At 38.6% G+C, this 20,971-nt stretch overlaps 1 protein-coding gene and 1 long non-coding RNA gene across 13 annotated transcripts in view; one reads left to right on the top strand and one right to left on the bottom strand.

The window, feature by feature from the left end:
* The window catches only part of kn (EBF transcription factor knot), a 40,277-nt gene extending 21,252 nt beyond the window's left edge, over positions 1–19,025 (bottom strand). For 2 of the 12 annotated variants that reach the window (XM_089471359.1, XM_089471360.1), the window contains exons 1-4: positions 18,105–19,023; positions 12,458–12,675; positions 12,346–12,401; positions 1,373–1,446 (exon numbers count right to left, since the gene is read on the bottom strand). In XM_089471359.1, coding sequence (XP_089327485.1) covers positions 1,373–1,446; positions 12,346–12,401; positions 12,458–12,675; positions 18,105–18,280 — 524 coding nt within the window. In that variant the 5' untranslated portion in view covers positions 18,281–19,023. Of the gene's footprint in view, positions 1–1,372; positions 1,447–12,345; positions 12,402–12,457; positions 12,676–16,624; positions 18,063–18,104 lie in introns of those variants that run through there. The other 10 variants (XM_089471351.1, XM_089471352.1, XM_089471353.1 and 7 more) reach the window with 8 other exon arrangements.
* Positions 4,168–6,237, top strand: LOC149268732 (uncharacterized). Its single transcript, XR_016270390.1, has 2 exons — positions 4,168–4,900; positions 4,987–6,237. It is a non-coding gene; the product is annotated as an uncharacterized LOC149268732 (long non-coding RNA).
* Positions 19,026–20,971: the final 1,946 nt, after the last annotated feature.

Genomic DNA, 20,971 nt, shown 5'->3' with positions numbered 1-20,971 from the left:
AAAGCGGGTGGCTGCCGCCAAAGATCGAGAAGGGGGAGCGACGGGGCCAGAGACAGTAGTCAGGGGCCAGTCAACCCCTGTGCGTTGTCCCCTTGTTTTGATAATGCTACGCAAACATAAAAACTGGGTGCCAATCCGAAATAATAAAAGATGGCCGGCCAAGCGCACCCTGAAGCTGTGCCGCATAGCGGTGGGCGATGGGCGATGGGCGGTGGGTGGTGGGCAGGGGCTGTTGGCTAAAAAAAAGGGGGCGAATCTGTGTAATTTTTTGTTGTGCGTTTGGATTTTCGTTTCTTTTGCTATTTGAGGCTTAATACACTTCGAACTAGTTAAAAATGGATTTATTTTGAAATTATATGAATTTATTCACTATAATCGGAAAGGTGAGAACAGAAACAGGGTATTTGCTGATCATTGTATAAGTCGAATAAAAGCAATCTAGTTGAACCAAGTTCAATTTTTTGAAGACTTTATAACAAAAGAATTTTCATTTGCATTACGTGGAAAAGCGAATTGACATCCATAATACATAACAGTGGCATTACAGGGTATTGTGTAGTCATTCATGCATTTGGGGCTTTCAATTTGTATTATTTTGGAGGCAACCTTCAACTGTCAGCCTCTGTTTGGGCGCTAGAAGGGTGAACTGCCCAGAGATATGATGATGCTAGATGACGATAGCAAAAGCCAAAAAAAAAAGCAGAGAAAGCGAGATAGAATGAGAGCGAGAGAGAGACAGAGAGAGAGAGGTGGAGCAGGAGTATCTGCCATTTATACGTTTCAGCTCTCGTGCGTTTGAGCGTAAAAATAAAACGAAGGCCGACAGACAGACGGACGGACAGAGTAGGACAGAACAGCAATGAGATAAAATGGAAGGGGGACAGGGGCAGCTGCGGGCAGAAGAGGTAAACTAAAAAAATCAACAATATTAAAGCAGCCACCAAAGGGCAGCGAGCACAAAAAGCTCAAAGAAAGTAAAAAGAAAAATTCAAAAGAAAGAGAAAGCAAAAGCTGCGTAGTGGAAAAATCACGCGGAAAACGTTTAAAACAAATGAGCGTAGCTGCCAATTTTAAGAAAACACAAAAAATAAAAATAAAATAAAGAGACGACAGAGAGAAAGAGTGAGAGAGAGAGAGAGGGAGAGAGAGAAGTACAGCAAAGCTTACAAGCCAAATATATAAATACTTGGACAAAGCTCTGGGGAGCTGAAAAGAGCGGCAACTGAAACCTCCCCAGAGGGTGCGGGAGAGCAGGGAATCAAAGGTGAGGATTAGTGTGAGGAGTGCGAGTCAGAGCACAAGTCAATGCATCCAAATCATTTACAGATTATTATTAAAACGGAATCAGAGTTTCGGTATATGATTCACTCACCTGCACATCACCTCGTGCGTCAGCAGGACACGGCACATCTCCGGGTTTTTATCCTGGCCCTCGTAGATGATGGCCTGCAATGGAGTTGAGCAAAAGCACAAATTGTAAGTAACTGCTAGCTAGATGGTCTTAGATGGTCTTAAGCTACTATTGGAATTGATGTCTGCCCATCGTGAGTTTATAACGCACAAAAAGAGATAAGACTTCCTATTTTTCCTCTCAAAAAAAAAAAAAAAAAAAAAAAAAAAAAAAAAAAATTACTAAATTTGGGAAAGAATTAAAAGATTCTCTTTATTTTTTAGCCAAGCTTAGTTGGCATTATTTACATTTGTAGATTATTTTTCAACAATTTTAGTTGTCGTCCTATGTACCTCTTATGAGAATGAGCTAATAATATTAAGATTTCATCTAATAACTTAAATGTTTATTAGGGATGTGTTTTAGAAAATTTAATAAAATAACATCTAAATAAATTAAAAATAAATTAAAAAGACTCTTAATAAAACTTAAAAAAAACTTTAAATTTAGTTACATATTATATATATATTTACAAATATATACAATATACATATATATACATATTTACAATATATACAGAGTTGTCTATCTTTGACTGACCCATCTGCAGCCTTATAACTTAAAAAAAAACATTAACTATTTTATTTACATATCTATTACTTTTTTTTTATTCATCTGGCAGCCTTATATCTTTTAAAAAATCCATTAACTATTTCATATACATATTTAGATATGTATTGTTTGTATTTATAAATAATAAAGCTTAGCTAAAGAAATGAAAAGATTTAATATTTGAAAAATTATTTAAGTATCAGTAGTATTATCGTGTCGAACTATCAAAATTAAAATGGTTAAGACAAGCTTTAAATAAAAACTCTTAAATGCAATTAATTAATACTAATTAGTTTTACTATAAATGCTTAAAACTTCTGTTTAAACAAAATATTTATTTGCAAATAAATCAGCCATGAAAGTTTTTTCTACTCTATAAAAACTTTTTTATACAGGTTTTTTTTTTTTACCAAGACTTAAATTGGGGTCAACTGATCTAAGCTATTGATTGACTTAAATGCTCAGAGTTTGTTGACTAACTCCGCAGCAGCAACATCGCAGCAAATGGATATATATCATGACCACAAATCAATGGAAGCCTGTTATCAAACGGGCCCCTGCCCTGGCCCGGCCCCCGCCCCTGACCCTGCTCAAGTGTGTGGAGGCGAATGCAAACACACATAAATGCTAATTACAGTGCAACTACTTGAGAGTTTCGAGCTGGTCAGAAGGTCGAGCGACATATGGGACACACATACAGAGCAAATATTGACACACTCGAAGCGGGTGGTCGAAATTTTGGCTAATAATAACTGTGGGAGGAACAATTTTGGTATTTGTATTTATATTTGCTTAGGCGGCAAAAAAAAAAAAAAGAAGTAAAGTTCGTTGAAGCATGTTTACCTCGGAGGGGTAGGCAAAACATTTTAGTGTCACTGACGGTGGCAGTGACTACAGAAAAATCGTGGCATGTGCGAGGCACACGCACTTGGCACTCGTCGAGGCAGGGAAATGGAAACCGCAAGTGCAGCTCTCTCTCGTCAGACAATCTGCTGCAATTTCAAGAGCTGAAGATGCAAAGGGGCGAGCACTCGAGTCTGTGTTAGCCTTCGCGTAGAACAAAAACAAATAGATAAACAAACGAGAGGTAGCAGCAGCAGCAGCAGCAGCAGCAGCAACCACCCAAACCACCCAAACCAGCCAGAGCACCCAAAAAAGGCGCATAGTTCTCTAATTTAAAAATGATTAAAGCGGGTTGGCCAACTCCCTCTGTAATCCAACACTCATCCAATGAATTAGTTTGGGTAAAAACACGGCATATGCGCGACCAGACCCCCGCCCACCTCTGGCTGGGTAGCCCGACGCATGGGTGGGTACAGAGGACTCATTCATCACTATCAGTACGAGCTGTAAAAATGCATGTACTCCGTGAGCCGTGTACACGCAAAAGTAATAACAATAACTACCTAGATACACATGGAAGAGGAGCGAATCATCCACCGGCGAATGATGCCACACTTGCCGCACTGCCACAAGGCAAGCACGTCAAGGACGAGTGCGCTTGGGCTCGACTGACGTCACAAGCATATGTGCATTGTTTTTGCTGTGCGCTGGGCCAAGCCAAACAGATAATCAGAAATTAATTTCAATGCAACCGGTAACCGGTAACCGGTAAGCGGTAACTGCCACCGGGCACTACCGGTTACTACCAGCACTCCCCCTAACCCCCCTACTATGCTGCAACACCCTGCCCACCCCCTGCTGTGGCGTAGGTAAAGCCAGCAGCATCAGTGGTACATGTAAAATTATGATCATCCCTTGTTATCCCGTTTTTGTCGGGTTAATAATTTCCCCCCTCTCGACAAAAAAAGAAAGAAAACATTAACAGCCTTGCCCTTCCTTGCACAGCCGAAGCCCTATGTAAGTCCCCGGGATAACAACAACTATCCTGCCAAGGATATCCAGCCAATGCCTTGGCTCAATGTCAACTAGTTGCCAGCTAGAGCTGTGGCAGAGTGTGAGTTTGCTTTTTGTGGGACAAGTGCGAGCTAATTATAGAGCAGACCCAAGCCGAGCCCGAACTCGAAGCTGGTCCAATTCGGTCTACAGGCCATGCTGCTATATCCTTCGTCAAGGATTGTGTTGGACAAATGTTCTAATGGCTTTTCTATGTTTGCGCAAAATTGATTTTGCTTACACGTATTTGTAATATTTACAATACATAATAATGAGTGGTTGAAGTGAGGAAAGTTGAGAATATTATCTATATATATAAAAGAAAGTTGTGTAAAAGTGAAGACTGCTTATAACTTGATTTGGGCTGAACCAATTTTCATGGTATTTGATTTGTTGGATTTGTCTCCGCAACGAGTTTAGTATAGGGTCTTAAAAATACTGAAAAAATTTGCCGAATACTTGAAAAACGCGGTTTTTTCCCCAAATGTTCAAATTTTTTTTATACCCAGTAGGCTTGGTAACAGTGACAGTTTTGACAATAGTGTAGAAGTAAATAAACAAATGTAGTCAGTCAGTCTACGGTCTCCTGACCTCGAGCAGACCTGACTATTCAAAAAAAAAAAAAAAAAACAAAAAAAAAAAACAAAAAAAAAAATTTTCAAATCAAAAGGAAAAATATTTCAAATCAAAAATCTGCAAAAAATCAAAAGATTAAAACCTGACTGTTCAAAAAATAAATAAAAAATTAAAAATTCGAAATTAAAAAAAAAAAAGGTAATTATTAAAAAGTGTATTTTTGGCTTTTTATATTTTCGGACTTTTAAACTTTATAAATATTTCAAATCAAAAATCTGCAAAAATTAAAAAAAAAATCAAAAGATTAAAACCTAACAATCAAAAATAAATAAAAAATTCAAAATTCGAAATTAAAAAAAAAAAAAGTTAATTATTAAAAATTGTATTTTTGGACTTTTACAAAAGCTAAATATCTCGAAAGTTCAGGTATTTGTTTGTCTCAAACATAAATTTGTGTAAATTATTTATATTTATATTTCTCGATTGTTTTATATGGTTTTGTGCGAGGGCAGTATTACTATTAATAAAAATGCCGCGTCCTAGAAGATCTAATCTTTCCCGGCGGACCCATAATGCAATTAGGCAACGGAATAGCGCGAGTCAATTATCTGACGAAGAGCGAGAAATCGCCCGAGAAAGGCTCCGCGTTAGTACCCAGGGAAGAAGGGCCTTAATTCGTGCTTCTCAAAGAGAGGCAGCCCGTGAAATGGCAATAAGAAATGGTTCAAGGATTGATTTGAATCGAGCAGCGTTTCGATATGATTGCACCATTGATTACAGCTTGAATCGTTTAGTTTGCATTGGTCCAATGGACGTTGTTTGCTAGCATTGTGGCGCATTGAAGTTTGCTGGTGAAACGCCCGGTTTGTGCTGCCTTAGTGGTAAAGTGACATTGCCATTAGCGGTCACCATAGCCATTGCGTTCCCTGCTTTATGGCGAAACACTAGAATCACGACATTTTCTAGCGAACACTCAAAAATACAATGCCTGTTTCCAAATGACATAATTTGGGGCGGAAAATATTGGAGACGGATATTTAAGGTAATTTACGTTAAAAATTTTATTTTCTATGACTGCCAAAAAAAAATTTTGAATAATGTAGTTTGTTAGATTTCTGTAAATAGTGTTTGTAAATATAACTATAATAACTATGGCTTTGAATTTAAAGATTCAAGGCCAGATTTGCCATCGCATTGGATCATTGCAACCTATTGAAGATGCACAGCAAAAATTCTTGCAAATATACTTCATGGGCAATATGGAAGAACAACTTGACCGGCGTCAAGAAATGAACACAGCTATGAAAAGAGCAATTCTCCATGATTTGCATGCTTAGAAATTTAAACCAACCAAAACTGTGCAATGGAACGCGTTTGGTGATAAGAAAACTGATGAGCAATGTGATTCACGCGTTGATACTCAAAGGAAAATTTAAAGATGAGGAAGTTCTTATTCCTAGGATTCCGATGAGCTCAACAGATATGCCCTTTGAATTTAAACGAATTCAATTCCCGCTTCGTCTTGCCTTCGCCATGACGATCAACAAGTCACAGGGCCAATCTTTGACTATTTGTGGCCTCAATCTAGAAAATGCGTGTTTTTCTCATGGTCAATTGTACGTGGCATGCTCACGTGTTGGCAAACGATCCGCATTATTTGTTCTTGCACCCGACCAAAAAACGAAGAATGTCGTTTACAACAAGGTGCTTGAATGAAAATCCGATTAATAAATTTATCAGTGTATCCCAGCCTGAACAACATAGCTTTCAACAATTTTTTACCTAGAAATAATATAGAGGGCAATGCAACGTTTGCCGGGCCAGCTAGTATATTATATATTAAAATGTATATTTAAAAAAATACATACAATTTTATCATGTTCATAAATGGTGATAAATTGTTTGAAAAAGTATCAATATATTTGATAATATAATATATTTATTAACCATTTATAAACATAAAAAATTGTATGTATATTTTTGAAACTTTTATATAACTTTAAATTTTAGAGCTATGTTAATAATGATATGCATATAAATTTTAAATACAAAATATTTAGAAGTATATAGATAAATATTAAATAAATTCGAGGACAGATAATAAATATTTATTAAGTAAGCAGGATCTATGCCAAATATATAATATATAGATAATATAACTGCCGATTATTGAATAAGAATATTATAACATATAACATAAGGAATATTAAAGGATAATATATTAAAAGTAAATAAGCATTAAGTATGCATAATAATTGTAAGATTGACGGAAATTAACAGAGCTTTAATCAATATTCAACTAAAATCAGTTAATACTTAATTAAGACATTCGAATTTAACTGCTTATCCTAGCATAAAACCAGATATGTAACAGAAGTATATATACAACGTATTCAACTACATATATTTCCGTATTTGTGTTTACGTTCCTTAGTGAAAACCTTAATTGTATTCCCTCGACTGCAATCGCCCGCATAAAGTCTTTGTCACACACCCATACACAGAAGCCATCCATATCCAAAACCATTGATAAATAAGCAAATTCCAAAGCCATCAATCATTTGGAGAGAAACCGGAGATGAAACAATTAGAGTGCCTGGAAATCTGGAGCAAATCTGGACTGGCAAAGTGCCCCTAAATGCTGCATCTAATAAAAAACTAAACGGGCGCTACTAAAAACTGGAGTAAAAGCGTTTAAACTACGATTTATCACAGACCAGGGCAGAGCAGCGCAGAGCAGACCTGGCGGCCCACCAACCAGGAGCAGTAGCAGGAGTCGGCAAAAAAAAAAGCGACAAACGAACAATCAAAGCAACAAAAAATCAACAGACAGCAACAATTGATAAAAAAAACACACACAGAGTGTTGATGTGACGAGCCCAACTGGTGGCAGGCAAATGGAGGCAGCAGTTGGTAATGAAAGCTGAGGCAGCAGCACGAACAGGAGTAGCAGGAGCAGAGGTAGCAGGAGCAGGAGCGTGAGTTGGAGCTGTTGTTGCCAGCTGAAGAGTTGGCGATTGACGTGGCTGTTAAATTTTAAACGTTCTGCATAAAAATGTTGCAACATTGCGACGTTAAATGCCTTGCTCTCTTTTATTTTTGCAAATTGTTATTATCGCTTTTTAAATAATAATAAAAAATAAAAGCGCAACGGCTTTTGCATTATTTACGCGCTTGCATGCTGCATATTTTAACGTGAAAATAAAAATCTCGCCAAACAAGATAAATTATCGCTGGCAGCAACAAACGACTACAGCAAAAAGCAAAATACAACAAATAAAAAACCTTTGTTTATAAAAAAAAGAGAACATCGAGGGTTACTCTTAATTTATTAAAGCATCATTTATCAGCGCAGTTCTGGAGCCCGGTTTAACGCATAAATTTACGGCAGACAGCGTCCAGGATGCAGGACTCGTAAGAGGACAACATGTAAGGATTTATATAAAGATATAATATTATACATACGTATATGCATTTGAGTATGCCTTACTTAACCTTTTCGCTGGGAAATATTTAGAACTATTTTAATTAATTGTTGAATATTATTTATATTTAAAATTATATAATGTTATATTAGCATGATGATCCAAATAAATACGTATGTGTATGTATGTATGTATATACCAATCCGAATATGAAAATAGGGTTTTTTAATGAAGTATTCTCTGAATAAATATTTAACACTTAAATATTAAACGAAATTCGTTTGAAAAAATAAAATAAATTGACAAAAAAGAATTTCGAATTGATAATAAAAATAACAATTCAAAATACTTTTTTTTTTTATATTTAACTTCAATGGAATTTAAATAGAATAAAAGTATTCTAGTTGCTATAGACAACAAAGAACAGAGCACAATAAAAACATACGTATGTTCACGTGTATATAAATATACGTATATACATGTAACATTTATGTGTGTGTGTGTGACATATTAACATAATATATTTACATATATTTGTATATATTCACAACAGATATGTGCAAATGTCGCAGACAAAAATATTTGCATAATGAGCGCGATATGAAATGCAGTTTTTTGTCTCGTTGCCCCACAGTGCAACGGCGACCGCAGAAATGAAAAAAGCACTTGTCGTGAAAGCATTTTTAATCGCATTGCCATACACAACACCAGAGACGAACAAACACACACACACACACACACACACACACGCACGCACATTCATATGTATGTAAGCAAATCAGCAGCGCAAATGGCGCTCTGTTTGTATGTAGAGTTTTCAGTGCGCAATCTGTTAAATTTACTGAACTGCCTACAGCAATAAGAGCAATAAAAACAAAAGCAATTGTTAACTGGATAAAATGGCAAAATGAAATGTGAAATGTGTTATTAATCGAAAATTTTGCACGCTTTATTTTTAAGTGTTGACACACAAATTAATATTATCGCTTAATTAACGCGACGCAAACACACAAAGGCGCAAGCGAGAGAGCAAGAGAAGCCGCACGCTGCTGCTGCTCATGCGGCGAAAAGAGCGAGACAAACGTGACTGCACTGGCAATGGCGTGTGTGATCTATGTGTTTGTGTTGGTGTGTGTGCCAATATGCATTAGTGATGCGCATTATGGCGATTTCCATTGGAGTCACGGCTGGAAACTTGTTTTTGCATATGGAGTGCCGTCACTGGTTAAATGAAAGCGTTGAAGAGGTGACACGGGCGACGTTGTTATTGCTAAACACAGTGACTAGCTGCTAGTCATTGCTAGTGTTACACATCTCTAATATTTATCAACGCTTGCGATTGGGCGGCTCAGCTGCTGTAACGGCTTTTTAGGCGGCTCAGCCACTCATTAGCTCACTGAGCGCAGAGGCTGCACCATTTTGAGTTGTTTCTGCTGCACAATGTGCACATCCCGTTATCTAGGTGCATTAATCGCCGCCTATCACCAATCACCAATCGCCCTTTACTGTTGTTCGGTTTAGAATTTCGCTGCGCTTTTTTGGCCGGCCGCATAATGCGTGTAAATCGCGATAAGCGCGATTTTTGGCAGCGGCGCTGGCAACCAAAAGGATTTTGGGCAGTTGTCGCAGTTGGCAGTCGCTTTTTGTTTTATGTTTATGCCGGGCCCAACAAGCCAGGCCGAGCACCCGGGCCAGGACGTGTACGCGAATGAGCGCTATGAAATATGAGCGCAAATGAAGCGAACGGCGTACCAATTGAGCTGTACACATCCTGAATGTCGTGGTATCGCACCTCCTGCTCCTGCTCGTGCTGGCTGATGGCTGCTGCTGCTGCTGCTGGTGGTCGTTAGCTCAAATTGCAATTGCGCCGCCTTCGTGGCGTTTGGTCGCGTTGTATTGCCCGTTATCTGATCGAATGTAATTATGATTATGACGATGATTTGCAACATTGCCAGCCTCCCAGCAGGAGCAGAGTGAGGGCACAGGCGATAAAAATCGTGAACCACAGGCAAGGGTTCTCTGCCGTCTCTCTCTCTCTCTCTCTCGCTCTCGTTCACTTTTTTGGCTGCGGCACGTGACAATTGTAATGCGTTGGCATTGCTTTCACATCAATGCCTAAGACAATGTCTCACACACAGCACTCGGATGCTGTTTAATCGCATTGCTGCTACAGTTTCGAATTTCACTTTGCCGCCAATGCGCCACCCCCTGATAAGAATACACTTATCCTCGGCTCACGTCCGCCTCCTTGTTTACCTGTTACGCACCGTTTGTGCTTCAGATAAAACACTCTGCCCGCCGCCTGACACGCGTATGCAAAAAACAAAAAAACACATCCAAAGGGGGTTGACATCTGACCAACTCTGGCAAGTATACCAAAATCCAACTAATCCGATCAAATGATTGTTCTTTTGCTGCCTTTTTGTTTCGTTAGCCCTCAGTTCAGTTGACTCTGGCAATTGCAACTCATTTTAAACTCGTCTGACAACTGACAGACAGTTAAATGTTGCACAGCCTTTTTAGGGGAGTGAAACACTCGAGGACTTCGAACCAAACTTTTAGAGTTTATTTATTGCTTAATATTCTTTTGTATTAAATGCAATATTTTGAAAGTTTTACAATGAAAATAGTAGTAAAACAAACATAATTAAACTAACAGTATTACTGCTGACTACATATAGCTATTTCAACCCTCTCTAGTTCCTAAGATATGCATATATTATATTATTAATTGTACATAAATTGTTATTGAGCTCTGCCTACATATTCGCATATAAATTTCAATTATAAAAAAAAAAATAATTTTTTTTTGTTGGCATTTGTTTGAAGATAATTATAAAAACAAAGAGCTCGTATGCTTTTCTAATATCCATATATTTATAAACAATTTTGTCCTGAAATATATATTAATAATAAAGATCTTTCAATTTTGTTACGTACAAAATTTACATTTCTTTTATAAATATTTTTGCGATAATCATTTTAATTGTCTATGAAATTTCATAATTTTGATTGCATAAATGTAAATTTGTTGACGATATTATCTATAGTTAATGGAAACATTTGGGTTGGTTTGCTAACGTCTTTGCGAATCAATTTCATTCGCACTGCTAACAGCGCACATAATGGATTCCTAACACTGGTGACCGGGGCTACGGGCTACGGTTAGATATCGATAATTTGTGGATAAATTTATTGCGATCGGGTGAATGGAGCAACGCCCACAATGGAGGGCGAAAATAATGGAATGCCGAAGAAATTGCACGAAAGCAAACGAAACGACAAACGTCTATAAAAATTTGTCACTCGAGAAATTAATTGCCCTTGAAAAGAGAGGAAGCAAACGGAGGGGGGCAGCGAAAGGGGGCAGGGCACACGCATTAGGCCCACACAATGCTGACATATGGTGCACTGGCATAGCCTGCAGCGTGTATAACGCACATCTATTCGCAGCACCCACAACAAAGCGCATTAGCCATGTTCGATTGGATTGGGCCGGGACAGACGCCGGAGTCTCAGTCACACCCCTTTCGTAGGCGATGCGATGCGCTATGCGCTGTGCGCTGTGTGAATGAATTGCTCGTTTGGCTGCCCAGCTTCAACTGCGAAGCTATTGAAGCACCGTTTGACGACTCAATTTATTGGCAGGACACACACACACACACACACACACGCGTATACGCAGAGAAGGGCATAGAACCTGGGACACACTTAATTAGCCGTGACAATCAATTTCAAATGCAACTTATGCTCGAATCAGCAAAAAAACCTTGCCCAGCCAGTTCAGAGTGCACGGACACCGAACCAACGCCAGCCAAGTGGAATGAATTAGTTTTCGATTGCGTGGCACAAAGCATTTGCCTAAAAAAAAATGAACAGCGGATAGTGTGAGGGAAGTGAGCTTTAAGTGTATTGAAATTAATCTTTATTAGATTTACCTCCGAAGCAATCAAATTCAGTTATATATCTGAGCGGAACTAACAAGCGTTTTCATTGTTTAGAGTCGTAAAATGTCATGTCATATCAGATATTAGTTTTTTGAATGGATATGGCTAGTTCTTAAAAAGAACTTTTAACTAATTTAATATAATATAGAATAATCGTCCAATAAAGAATCTTAAAAGGAGCTGTTAACTAATTTAATATAATATAGAATAACCGTCCAATAAAGAATGTAAAAGGTGAGCATAAAAGGTAACTTAAAAACATAATTAAAATTTAGTTATAGTAAAGGCCTCAAATTAATTTTAAGTTCACAATAGTTATAAAAATTTCAAGATGAATCAAAGTAAATTTTTACTAAAGCTGTGATTCTCTCCTTAAATTTTTCTGTTCATTGAATAAAATAGATTGAATTTATTTATTTATTTAGTTATTTATATTTAATTTATTTAAATTTAAAATTAAGTTTTATTCAAGTCTATTGATAGCAAATAGAAAACTTACCGCTTTGGTTACTGAATCGATGAGCCTCACAAATATGTCCTGTTCCTGTCGGGCACCTGCATTAAAGGTGAGTTAAAATATTTAGCTTACATTCTGTAGATCTCACACTTACCATTCGCGTAGAGCAACTGCAGTCGGTACTGGATGCCATTGTTGGTCTTTGTGGCATCCGATTCGGAGTCCTTCTCGATGAAGCCAATGAAGGCCGTTCTCTCGATCTCGATGGGCTGCCCAGCGCGATCGTAGAGCGCAATCACAAAGTGAAAGAAATTCGATTTACGCAAATTGCTGGGCGGCTGCTTCTCAAAGTGGGCGCGGCCAATGCCCAGGCTGCAATTATAAGGAAAAAAGGTGTCTTTAAAAAAAGGAGGCCTACTTCAAATTATGCTATTAGCCATGTAAATAGAGCTGCAATTAGGCGAGCGCCCAACTAATAATAATACTGTGCCACATTGTTTTGGGACAGACAACTCAATTACTTGACAGTGACATTTAAACAGCAGCCACAGTCCACAATCCAGTGTCCACTGTCCACTGTCCAATGTCCAGTGTCCAGTGTCTAGTGGTTAGTGGCCAGTGACAGCTATCATTAAAAGCGCATAAGCGCAACTTCAACGTGACACAATAATCCTGATGAATAAAGGAATTAACACACGACAGCTTCAGGCAGGGGTCGGTTTCTGGCCAAGAGCGAGGGAGCGAGTGAGCGACTCGTCAACAAATATTTATGTTATGTGGGCCAAGCAAACACTGTAATTATAAGTACAGGACAGGCACACACACACACACACTCACTTGCACACATATATACCTTAACATGTACATGGAACATGGGATATGGGACATGGGCCAAAAGGCTTGTCCACTCCATATGCCAAATGTCAACACTGCAACTGCTACTCCTGTTGCGACTCCTGTTCATGCTCCTGCTACTGCTCCTGTTAGTGGGCTGCTGCTCACCTTATGGCTTATGACTCGTGTCTGTGCCCCCTTCTCCTGCTGTTGTCTGTCTGTCAGCGCAATTACTGGGCAATGCTAACTACCTAGCCGTAGAGCTGGCGACCCTCGGACACGGCCGAGTAGCTCGTCTGCGTTTTTCTTTCCCACCCACACATACACTATATACATATACATATATGCATAACGAACAATTTAATTTAGAAAATGCTGATTTTATCAGATTTCTATTATTTATTCAGGCAAATGTCAAGAAGTATCGCGCAGACAGCCAACTCCTATGCCAACTATCCAATGTTCAGGCGCAATTATATACACATTTGCCAAAGGATAATGCCAGAGGACTTGGCTCAGCTAATGATAGCCCCAATGATAAATCGTTTTGAAAATTATCTACTATTCTCGCCAGCAAACAATAACAATAGTAACAACAACAACAAAGAAAATCGAAGCAATTTAAGTTATGCAAACAACAAATGTCGTTTTTTTTTTCATTATTTGTTTACTTTACTTTAATTATTATTTATACGAAACATGAATATTGATTCTCAAGGGCATTCAAAGGAATTATTATTGCAACGCCGACATACATATGTATGTATGTATATTGATTAAAGCGAATGGAGATTTTTTATACATATATAATATCATATATGTTGATATGTTTTTATATATCATATATATATATATATATATATACTTTTAGTAAGAACTTACGATCTGTTTTTACTGTTTTCATTTGGAATTTTTTTTTAAATAAAATATTAAAATTTTTCTAAAGCTTTAGATTTTAGTCTTCAATTTACAAAAAATGTATTAATCATATTAATATTATTTAGATATTTTATTATTAATATTTAACAAACATAATTTAATATTTTTAATCCTTATTAAAAATCTAGTAGTTATAATTAAAAAAGGTTTATGCGAATTCATTTGGAATTTCTTTTAAAATAAAATATCTAAATTTTTCTAAAGCTTTAAACCCAGGTCTTCAGTTAAGAAAAATGTATTGGCCTTATTAATATTAATTGGATATTTGATTAATATTTAAAAAACACAATTTAATATGATAGTTTTATTTTTCTAAGTTTATTTGGTTTTTGTAAATTCCCAAAGTTTGTCTAAGCTTTGAAATAGAAATGTAATTTATGTAAATAATTTATATTTTATTTATTTATTTATTTTATTTATTTTTCTCAGCATTTTCCATTTTAAGACTCTCAAAAATACCACTAAAATTACTTAAATGTTCGATTCTGGCCCGAGGTCGTTAAAAAATGCAACTATGCGCCTTTGCTAATGCAATTTCAATTTAGCAATTCGCAAAAACAAATGAAATTAGACAATTTGTGGCTGCAGCAGAAATGTGCCAGGCTACAGAAGCAGGACCAATGCACAGAGGTGAATGGGGAGAGTGGGGAGTGGCTGCCCACACACACACACACACCCACACACAAGTGCGAATGATATTCGAGTCCGACACATAAATGCCAGACATGTTACATTCTGAGCGAAAGGTTATTGTTATGGAGTGCAGGAGGACTACATACACACATACTATATCTGTATGTGTGAGTATATGTATATGACCCCACCAAAAAGTGAGCTGGCCAAATAAAAAACAGCGACTGTACAACTGTTCGTTTGCTGCTGCTGGCCGCCTCCTGCTCTGTGGCTAAGCACTCGATTGTTGACTTTTCCGACTTCAGTCGCAATTGTGTGGACTTTTTCATTCTATGGCTTGTTTGCGCTTGCCGCCAATTTGCGAAAAACGTTTTGTGGCCGTTTTGCTGTTGATTTTATTATGCCAACATTTAATTGTCGGAAATCGATGCCCAGGTGACCGGCAGGTAAGAGACAGGTAAGGACAGGTTGGGGCGGGACACGAGTCGTGGTCACGTTTTGCCTATTTCCGCGCACGTGAATTTCCATTTTGCGCTTTTCTTTTCTTTTTTGTTTTTTGTTTTTATTGCTTTTATTGTTGGCTCCAACTGCACTAAACTCCCATTGAATGTCCTTTAAAAAGGACACTTTATTTACAATACACTTCGATTACAGTCATTGTTGTTGCTGCTGTGTGTTGCTGTTGTTGTTGTTGTTGTTGCTGCTGCTGCTGCTGTGTTGCTGTTCACTTTATGGCCATTGTTGCATTATTTTTCTCGATTGCAGTTCGCCGCAATCTTTGTTGAAATAAATTTCGAATATTTTTTTATGATTTATGCTCGAACATTTTGTTGCAACTTTAGACTAATATTAAGCACAATGTGTGTGCGACAATAGATAAATAAATGTATAAATAACAGAAGGTCTACCTAGGAAATAATATTGATTAGCTCGCAGATAAGTGTGCAATTTATTCCTTGCTCAAAGTTTTGCAAATACACTGGTTTAAATAAGAGTAGGATAATAAACTGTTGCAATTGCTGCTCAAAGCAGAACGAGAAAGCAACTCTTTATGCATAGCTTACAGAATCTCCAGGTGAAACACTTTTGCTTAGAGACTCTTATTTTAATTCAATATTTAATATTAAAATATTAAAATAATATTTCAATATTTCAATATTTAATATTATAATATTAAAATAATAAAATAATATTAAAATTTATAAACATTGCCACCATATATAGGAACAATTATTAGGAATTATGTGTGTATAGACATATATCAAAATATCATGTAAATATGGGAAAGAACTGTAAGGATATTTAACATATTGCTCAAAAATATCAATTGAAAAATATAGAGATTTATTAAACACAACTGTTTTTATATAAATATTTTTAAAATATTCAAAAAGTTTAATCATATTTATATATTTAAAATGAGATAAAAATTATATAGACGTCCTTTGAAATTTTTTCTCAGTTCATAAAAATAGAACATTTAATTATTATAAAGAAAAAAATATGCTTTTTAATTCTATTTAAATTTATTAAACGGTTTTAGTTTGAAAATTTAATGTTTCAGAATTAAAGTTGTATAAGAAAATAAGATTTTTAATTTTTGGAGATATTACTAATTACAAATAAGCAACAAGATCAACTTTTTTTTTTTTTAATTTATTGATATTTGTATAAAAAGAATTTTCGAAATATTTTAGAATATTGACGACTATTATAAAAATAGCAATAATCCAAAAATATTAAATAAAGAAATGTTGAGACAAATATGCTAGTTATTTCACAATTTTAACGAAATTGAAGCTTGTCAAGAAACATTAAATAAATTCGTTCTCTGAATATTCCCATTCAGAAACATGCATACAGCCCTTATCGTACTATATAGTATATACTTGATTATAAATTTACGCCGTTTTACCTCACATCACAGCGCATTATCTTAATGTTTGCGTTGCTCAGGGTTTGATTGTGATTGTGATCCTGAAGCAGATTGTCCTCGTGCAGCAGATGCAAATGTCTGCTGCTGCTACTGTGGCCACCTGTGTCGCTGTTCAGATGTGTGTGTGAGTGTGTTTGCTGCTGTTGATTTGCCGTCGCTGAATGCACGGAATGAAAGCCCGCGGTCATTTTCAACAATGTGACACTCGCACTCGCACTCGCACTCGCAATTGCTGTTGCTGTTGTTGCTGTTGTTGCCGTTTCGCTTTCTGCCACACGCGCACTTCTTCTCGGCGCGAACATCTCACGCTAGAAACATCTCAGACGCAACTAAACAAGCGTGCCACAAGGCGAAGCTTTTGCCACAGTTGCAAACCCCCAAAATGAGCCGGAGGGCGCTCTTCTTTCTTGTAATTCAATTGAAATGAACGCCAAGGCGAAGTCGAAGGCTAAGGCGAAGCCAAAAGCGAAAGTGAAGCTCCAACAAAAACATCCCTTTGAGCGCACACAGCGTCCAAAATAAAAAGCACGGCGACGGCTACGGCAAAGAGGCTTACGCATTACGGCGTCAGCATTCCGGCATCAGGAGTCAACCCCGGAAAGTGCGTGCGGCGCCCTTTATGAAGATGTCTAGCCGAGTTGTTTCTTATTTGAGTGAAATTTTGAGTGGAATTCGTTGTTGTTGTTGTTGTTGTCGTCGTTTGGTTTGACTACGTCTGTTTGGCATGTTGCGGGGGCGTCCATACAAATCCCCTTTGCCTGACCGACCGACTGACTACGGGTTTTCGCAAATATCTTCCCCCGGGGGGCACTCATATCGGAATAAAGCCGGCTTTGGCCAAAAGTAAACAAACGCTTTTTTGGAGACTTTTTGTTTGTCTAAACATTTTTTGTGGTTGCAGCAACATGCGAAATGTTGCCAGCAATGTTGCCAAGTTATCGAAATTGATAATGCGAAAGTTTGGCAAATTATCTAGAATTTTGAAAAGCTTTAATTTCTATGGAGTCAGTAAATAGTCGCAATTTTAATAGACAAAATTCTGATGAGCCTGGTTCCATTATTTGCCATGTAATTGTTATTTTAAGCACGCAATGTGAAATGTTGCTGGAGCTATTCGAAGATGTTGCCACGAAAGCAAATTTTTGCATTTGACAGATAACTTGTTGAGATAACTTGATTTATACGAAAATTTAACTTTACTTTTATTGAACATTTGACTGAATGGCTAAGGAATTTTAAAATATATATCAGTTGATCATTTGTCAAGACGATCCCAAAGCATATAAGCTTTTTGTGAGAATATCATTTAATTACAATAATTCACAATTTAATTCAAGTGAAACCTTTAACTTTCAATTCTTTACTTCCATTCGTTCCACACTTTTATTCATATAATTTCATTCTACACTTTCAGGCTAAGCCCGCTTCATAATCCTTCACTTGATCACATTTCACTTACTTGCTCTGATCGACGACTGGCTGCATGGCCCAACGTCCGCCGAGGGGCTCCTCTTTGAGGGATGTCATCGGGCCGCGCGGCTGGTTCATGTCCGCCGCTGTGGGCGGCAGGCTGAACATCAGGCCGCCAGCGGATCGGGGTCCCGCGGTGGGATAGAGCTTGCGTCCCCATTCCATGCCCAGCTCCAGAGTGGGCCACGGCGAGGCCGAGCTGAAGCCCGGCACCGGCTCCTCGGAGCGCAGCTTGAAGCTATCGGCGCTGGTCAGGGGCGCTGTGCTAGCGAAGTGATGGTGCTGATGCTGATGGAGATCAGCGTACGGATATTCGTTCACCTTTGTGTAGTTGCTCGCGGCAGGTGTTGGGGCGATTGTGGCAGCCGTTGTGAATGCTGTTGTAGACGATGGCGCTGCAATTGAAATTATTGCCACGATTTGACACTAAGCACAAAAAACTGTTTGCTGTTGTTGTTGTTGTTGTTGTTGTTGCCGTTGTCGTTGTCTGGGTCACTTGATCTCTCTGGAGAGGCACGGCAATCAATAAAGCGCGACACGGATTGAGATACGGCTGCAGATGCACCGAGACCGATACAGATTCAGAGATGGAGATGATCCCTTAATTTTAATACCGGAGCACACAAATTGGCACTGAAGGCGAAAGCAAAAGCGAGGGCTATTGTAATTGGGGTTTTGAATTGAACCCAGTATTGTGTATTGGTGTAGGCCGTGGTGTGCGGGCGTATGCTGTCAGCGCGTGTGAGTATGTGTGTGTGTGTGGAAGTGCCAATGCACCGCGGAGAATTTGGGATTTTCGGAAAATTGGTCTCGCAACAAGTTTAAGCGGCGCGCGCTACCGTCCCGAGTGGCTGTTAAACCCCAACTGAATCCGAGTCCGCTGCGATGCTGCTGCTGCAATCGAACGGCAACGGCCAAGGCAACTGCGCAGCTTCGAGCTGTGAGCTGCGAGCTGCGACGCCGGCGAAGGCAGCGCTAGTCAAGCCGCAACGACCAACGAGAGTTGAAGTCGCGGTGGAAACGAAACGAGCGTGCGCCGCAGGAGCACAGCGGGTGGCTGGCAGGAGAGGGTGCACGCTGCAGCAGCGGCAACAACAGCAACAACAACAACAGTAGCAGCAACAAGACTTGCCTGCGACCGAGTAAGCGCGTAAGGCATGAGCGAATGGAAATCTAACCTATCGCTGGGAGTGGTGGTTTTTGCAGGCCAGGCATCGAGCGTCGCCGTGGCACAGGCCAAAGGGAAACCTGTGCCCGTCCGTCGTCCGACGTCCGTCGAGAGCCGAACTGTCAGCAACCATCCACCAACGATGACGACTCGACGCTCGCTGGGCGAGGACGTTGGCCAGACAGAGAGCCAAGAGTCAGAGCGAGCGAGTGAGAGAGACAGTGAGAGCTGGAGAGCAGAGGCGTTGGAGAATGTCTTGGATTTGTGTGTGTGTGTATAGCAGCACCTGAATGTGTGCCTCTGTGTTTGTGTGTGCGTGGGGACCAGGACGCCGACGCTGACCTGTTGTGGGACGTTGGAATTGGCACAGCAGCATCGGTGTCTCCGACTCTTCTGCAGAGCCCACGTGGGTGCCCCATGGACCCTGGTCGAGAGGCGTGTGTATTGCCAGACGGGTCCGCTGTGCCAACTGTTTGGGCCAAGTACAAGTCCCCTTGCTCGCGTTGGCTTATCTGTAGCTATTCCCAGACAACGGCTGCCAGCATTTCGGTGCCCAGGCAGCACAACCGGCAGCTAAAAGTGTCAACGCCCCATCCCATAGCGTAGTGAACATCGAGTCATTTGGGAATCGAAACAAAATGTCATTGTGTGCCTGTCTCTGATTGGCCAATGCGGTCTCAACGGCACTTAATCCAGTCAACCAAAGAGAGCAGTGCGCACGAGAGAGAGAGAGAGCGTATCGACTGGCTCTTAGCCAAGCAGTCGGCTAAGCAGTTGCACAGCTTGCGGGCAGTGCACAGCGAAACGAAACGAAAATAGTGAAACAAAATACTGGATTGAATATTTCTCTACAATGCGCGAACAATTTAAATAAAATAAATTAAACTGAATTTTTCAACAGACTGTGCTTTACGTTAAATTAGTTTTAGTTTTATATGAAAGGTATCTTTTAAATAAATACATAAATGATTAAAGTGAATATAACTAATTGAAATATATATATGAATATATTTATATAAATTTAATGTATGTATTTAATAAACATAAATTAATAAATATAAATATATTACTACACAGCTCAGTAGTTTAACGCCCACTTAATTATTACTTTTTTTTATAAATACAAAGTAAATTTAATTCAAATAAAAAAACAAAGTAAATATTATTTCAAGAGCGTAGATAGCTTAGATACGTATATAATTCTAACTTTTTGTATTTAATATAATATATCATAGATTTATTTTCTAAGAACACGATTATCTCAACATCTTAATCTCAGCCTAACTACATGTATTTTCCTTCAGCTAGTTCTATTAGTTTTTGACTTTGGGCGAAAAGTCAAATGATTTTTGGATTTTCCCATATTGTAAACAAGTTGTCAAACAAATTCGAGTACCTTCTTCTGCATTTGGATTAGCATTTCAGTGTGTTGTCCGAAAATTACAAACATAAGCGAAACCGCCCACAACATTTTCACAATTTTCACGCCTCGTCAGGAAAAACAACGGGCAGTCGGCTCTGGCAGGCAAGCCATTTGCATTTTCCGCCTTTGCGGTTGCCATTCAAACGAGACGAGAGCTGAAGGGTTGCCTGTGTTTCGCTTCTGTGAATTAATTTAAGGGGCGTTCGAATCTGCCTTTGACTCAACTGAGAGTTAGGTATACGAACAGGCATATTCTTCAATAGCT

The sequence above is a fragment of the Drosophila arizonae genome, chromosome 5, assembly GCF_054131065.1.
Source record: "Drosophila arizonae isolate 15081-1271.41 chromosome 5, UAZ_ARI_1.0, whole genome shotgun sequence".
In the NCBI taxonomy this organism is placed as follows: Eukaryota; Metazoa; Arthropoda; class Insecta; order Diptera; family Drosophilidae; genus Drosophila; species Drosophila arizonae.
Note: the sequence above shows the minus strand (reverse complement) of the source record. Positions and strands in the feature narration are given on the sequence as shown.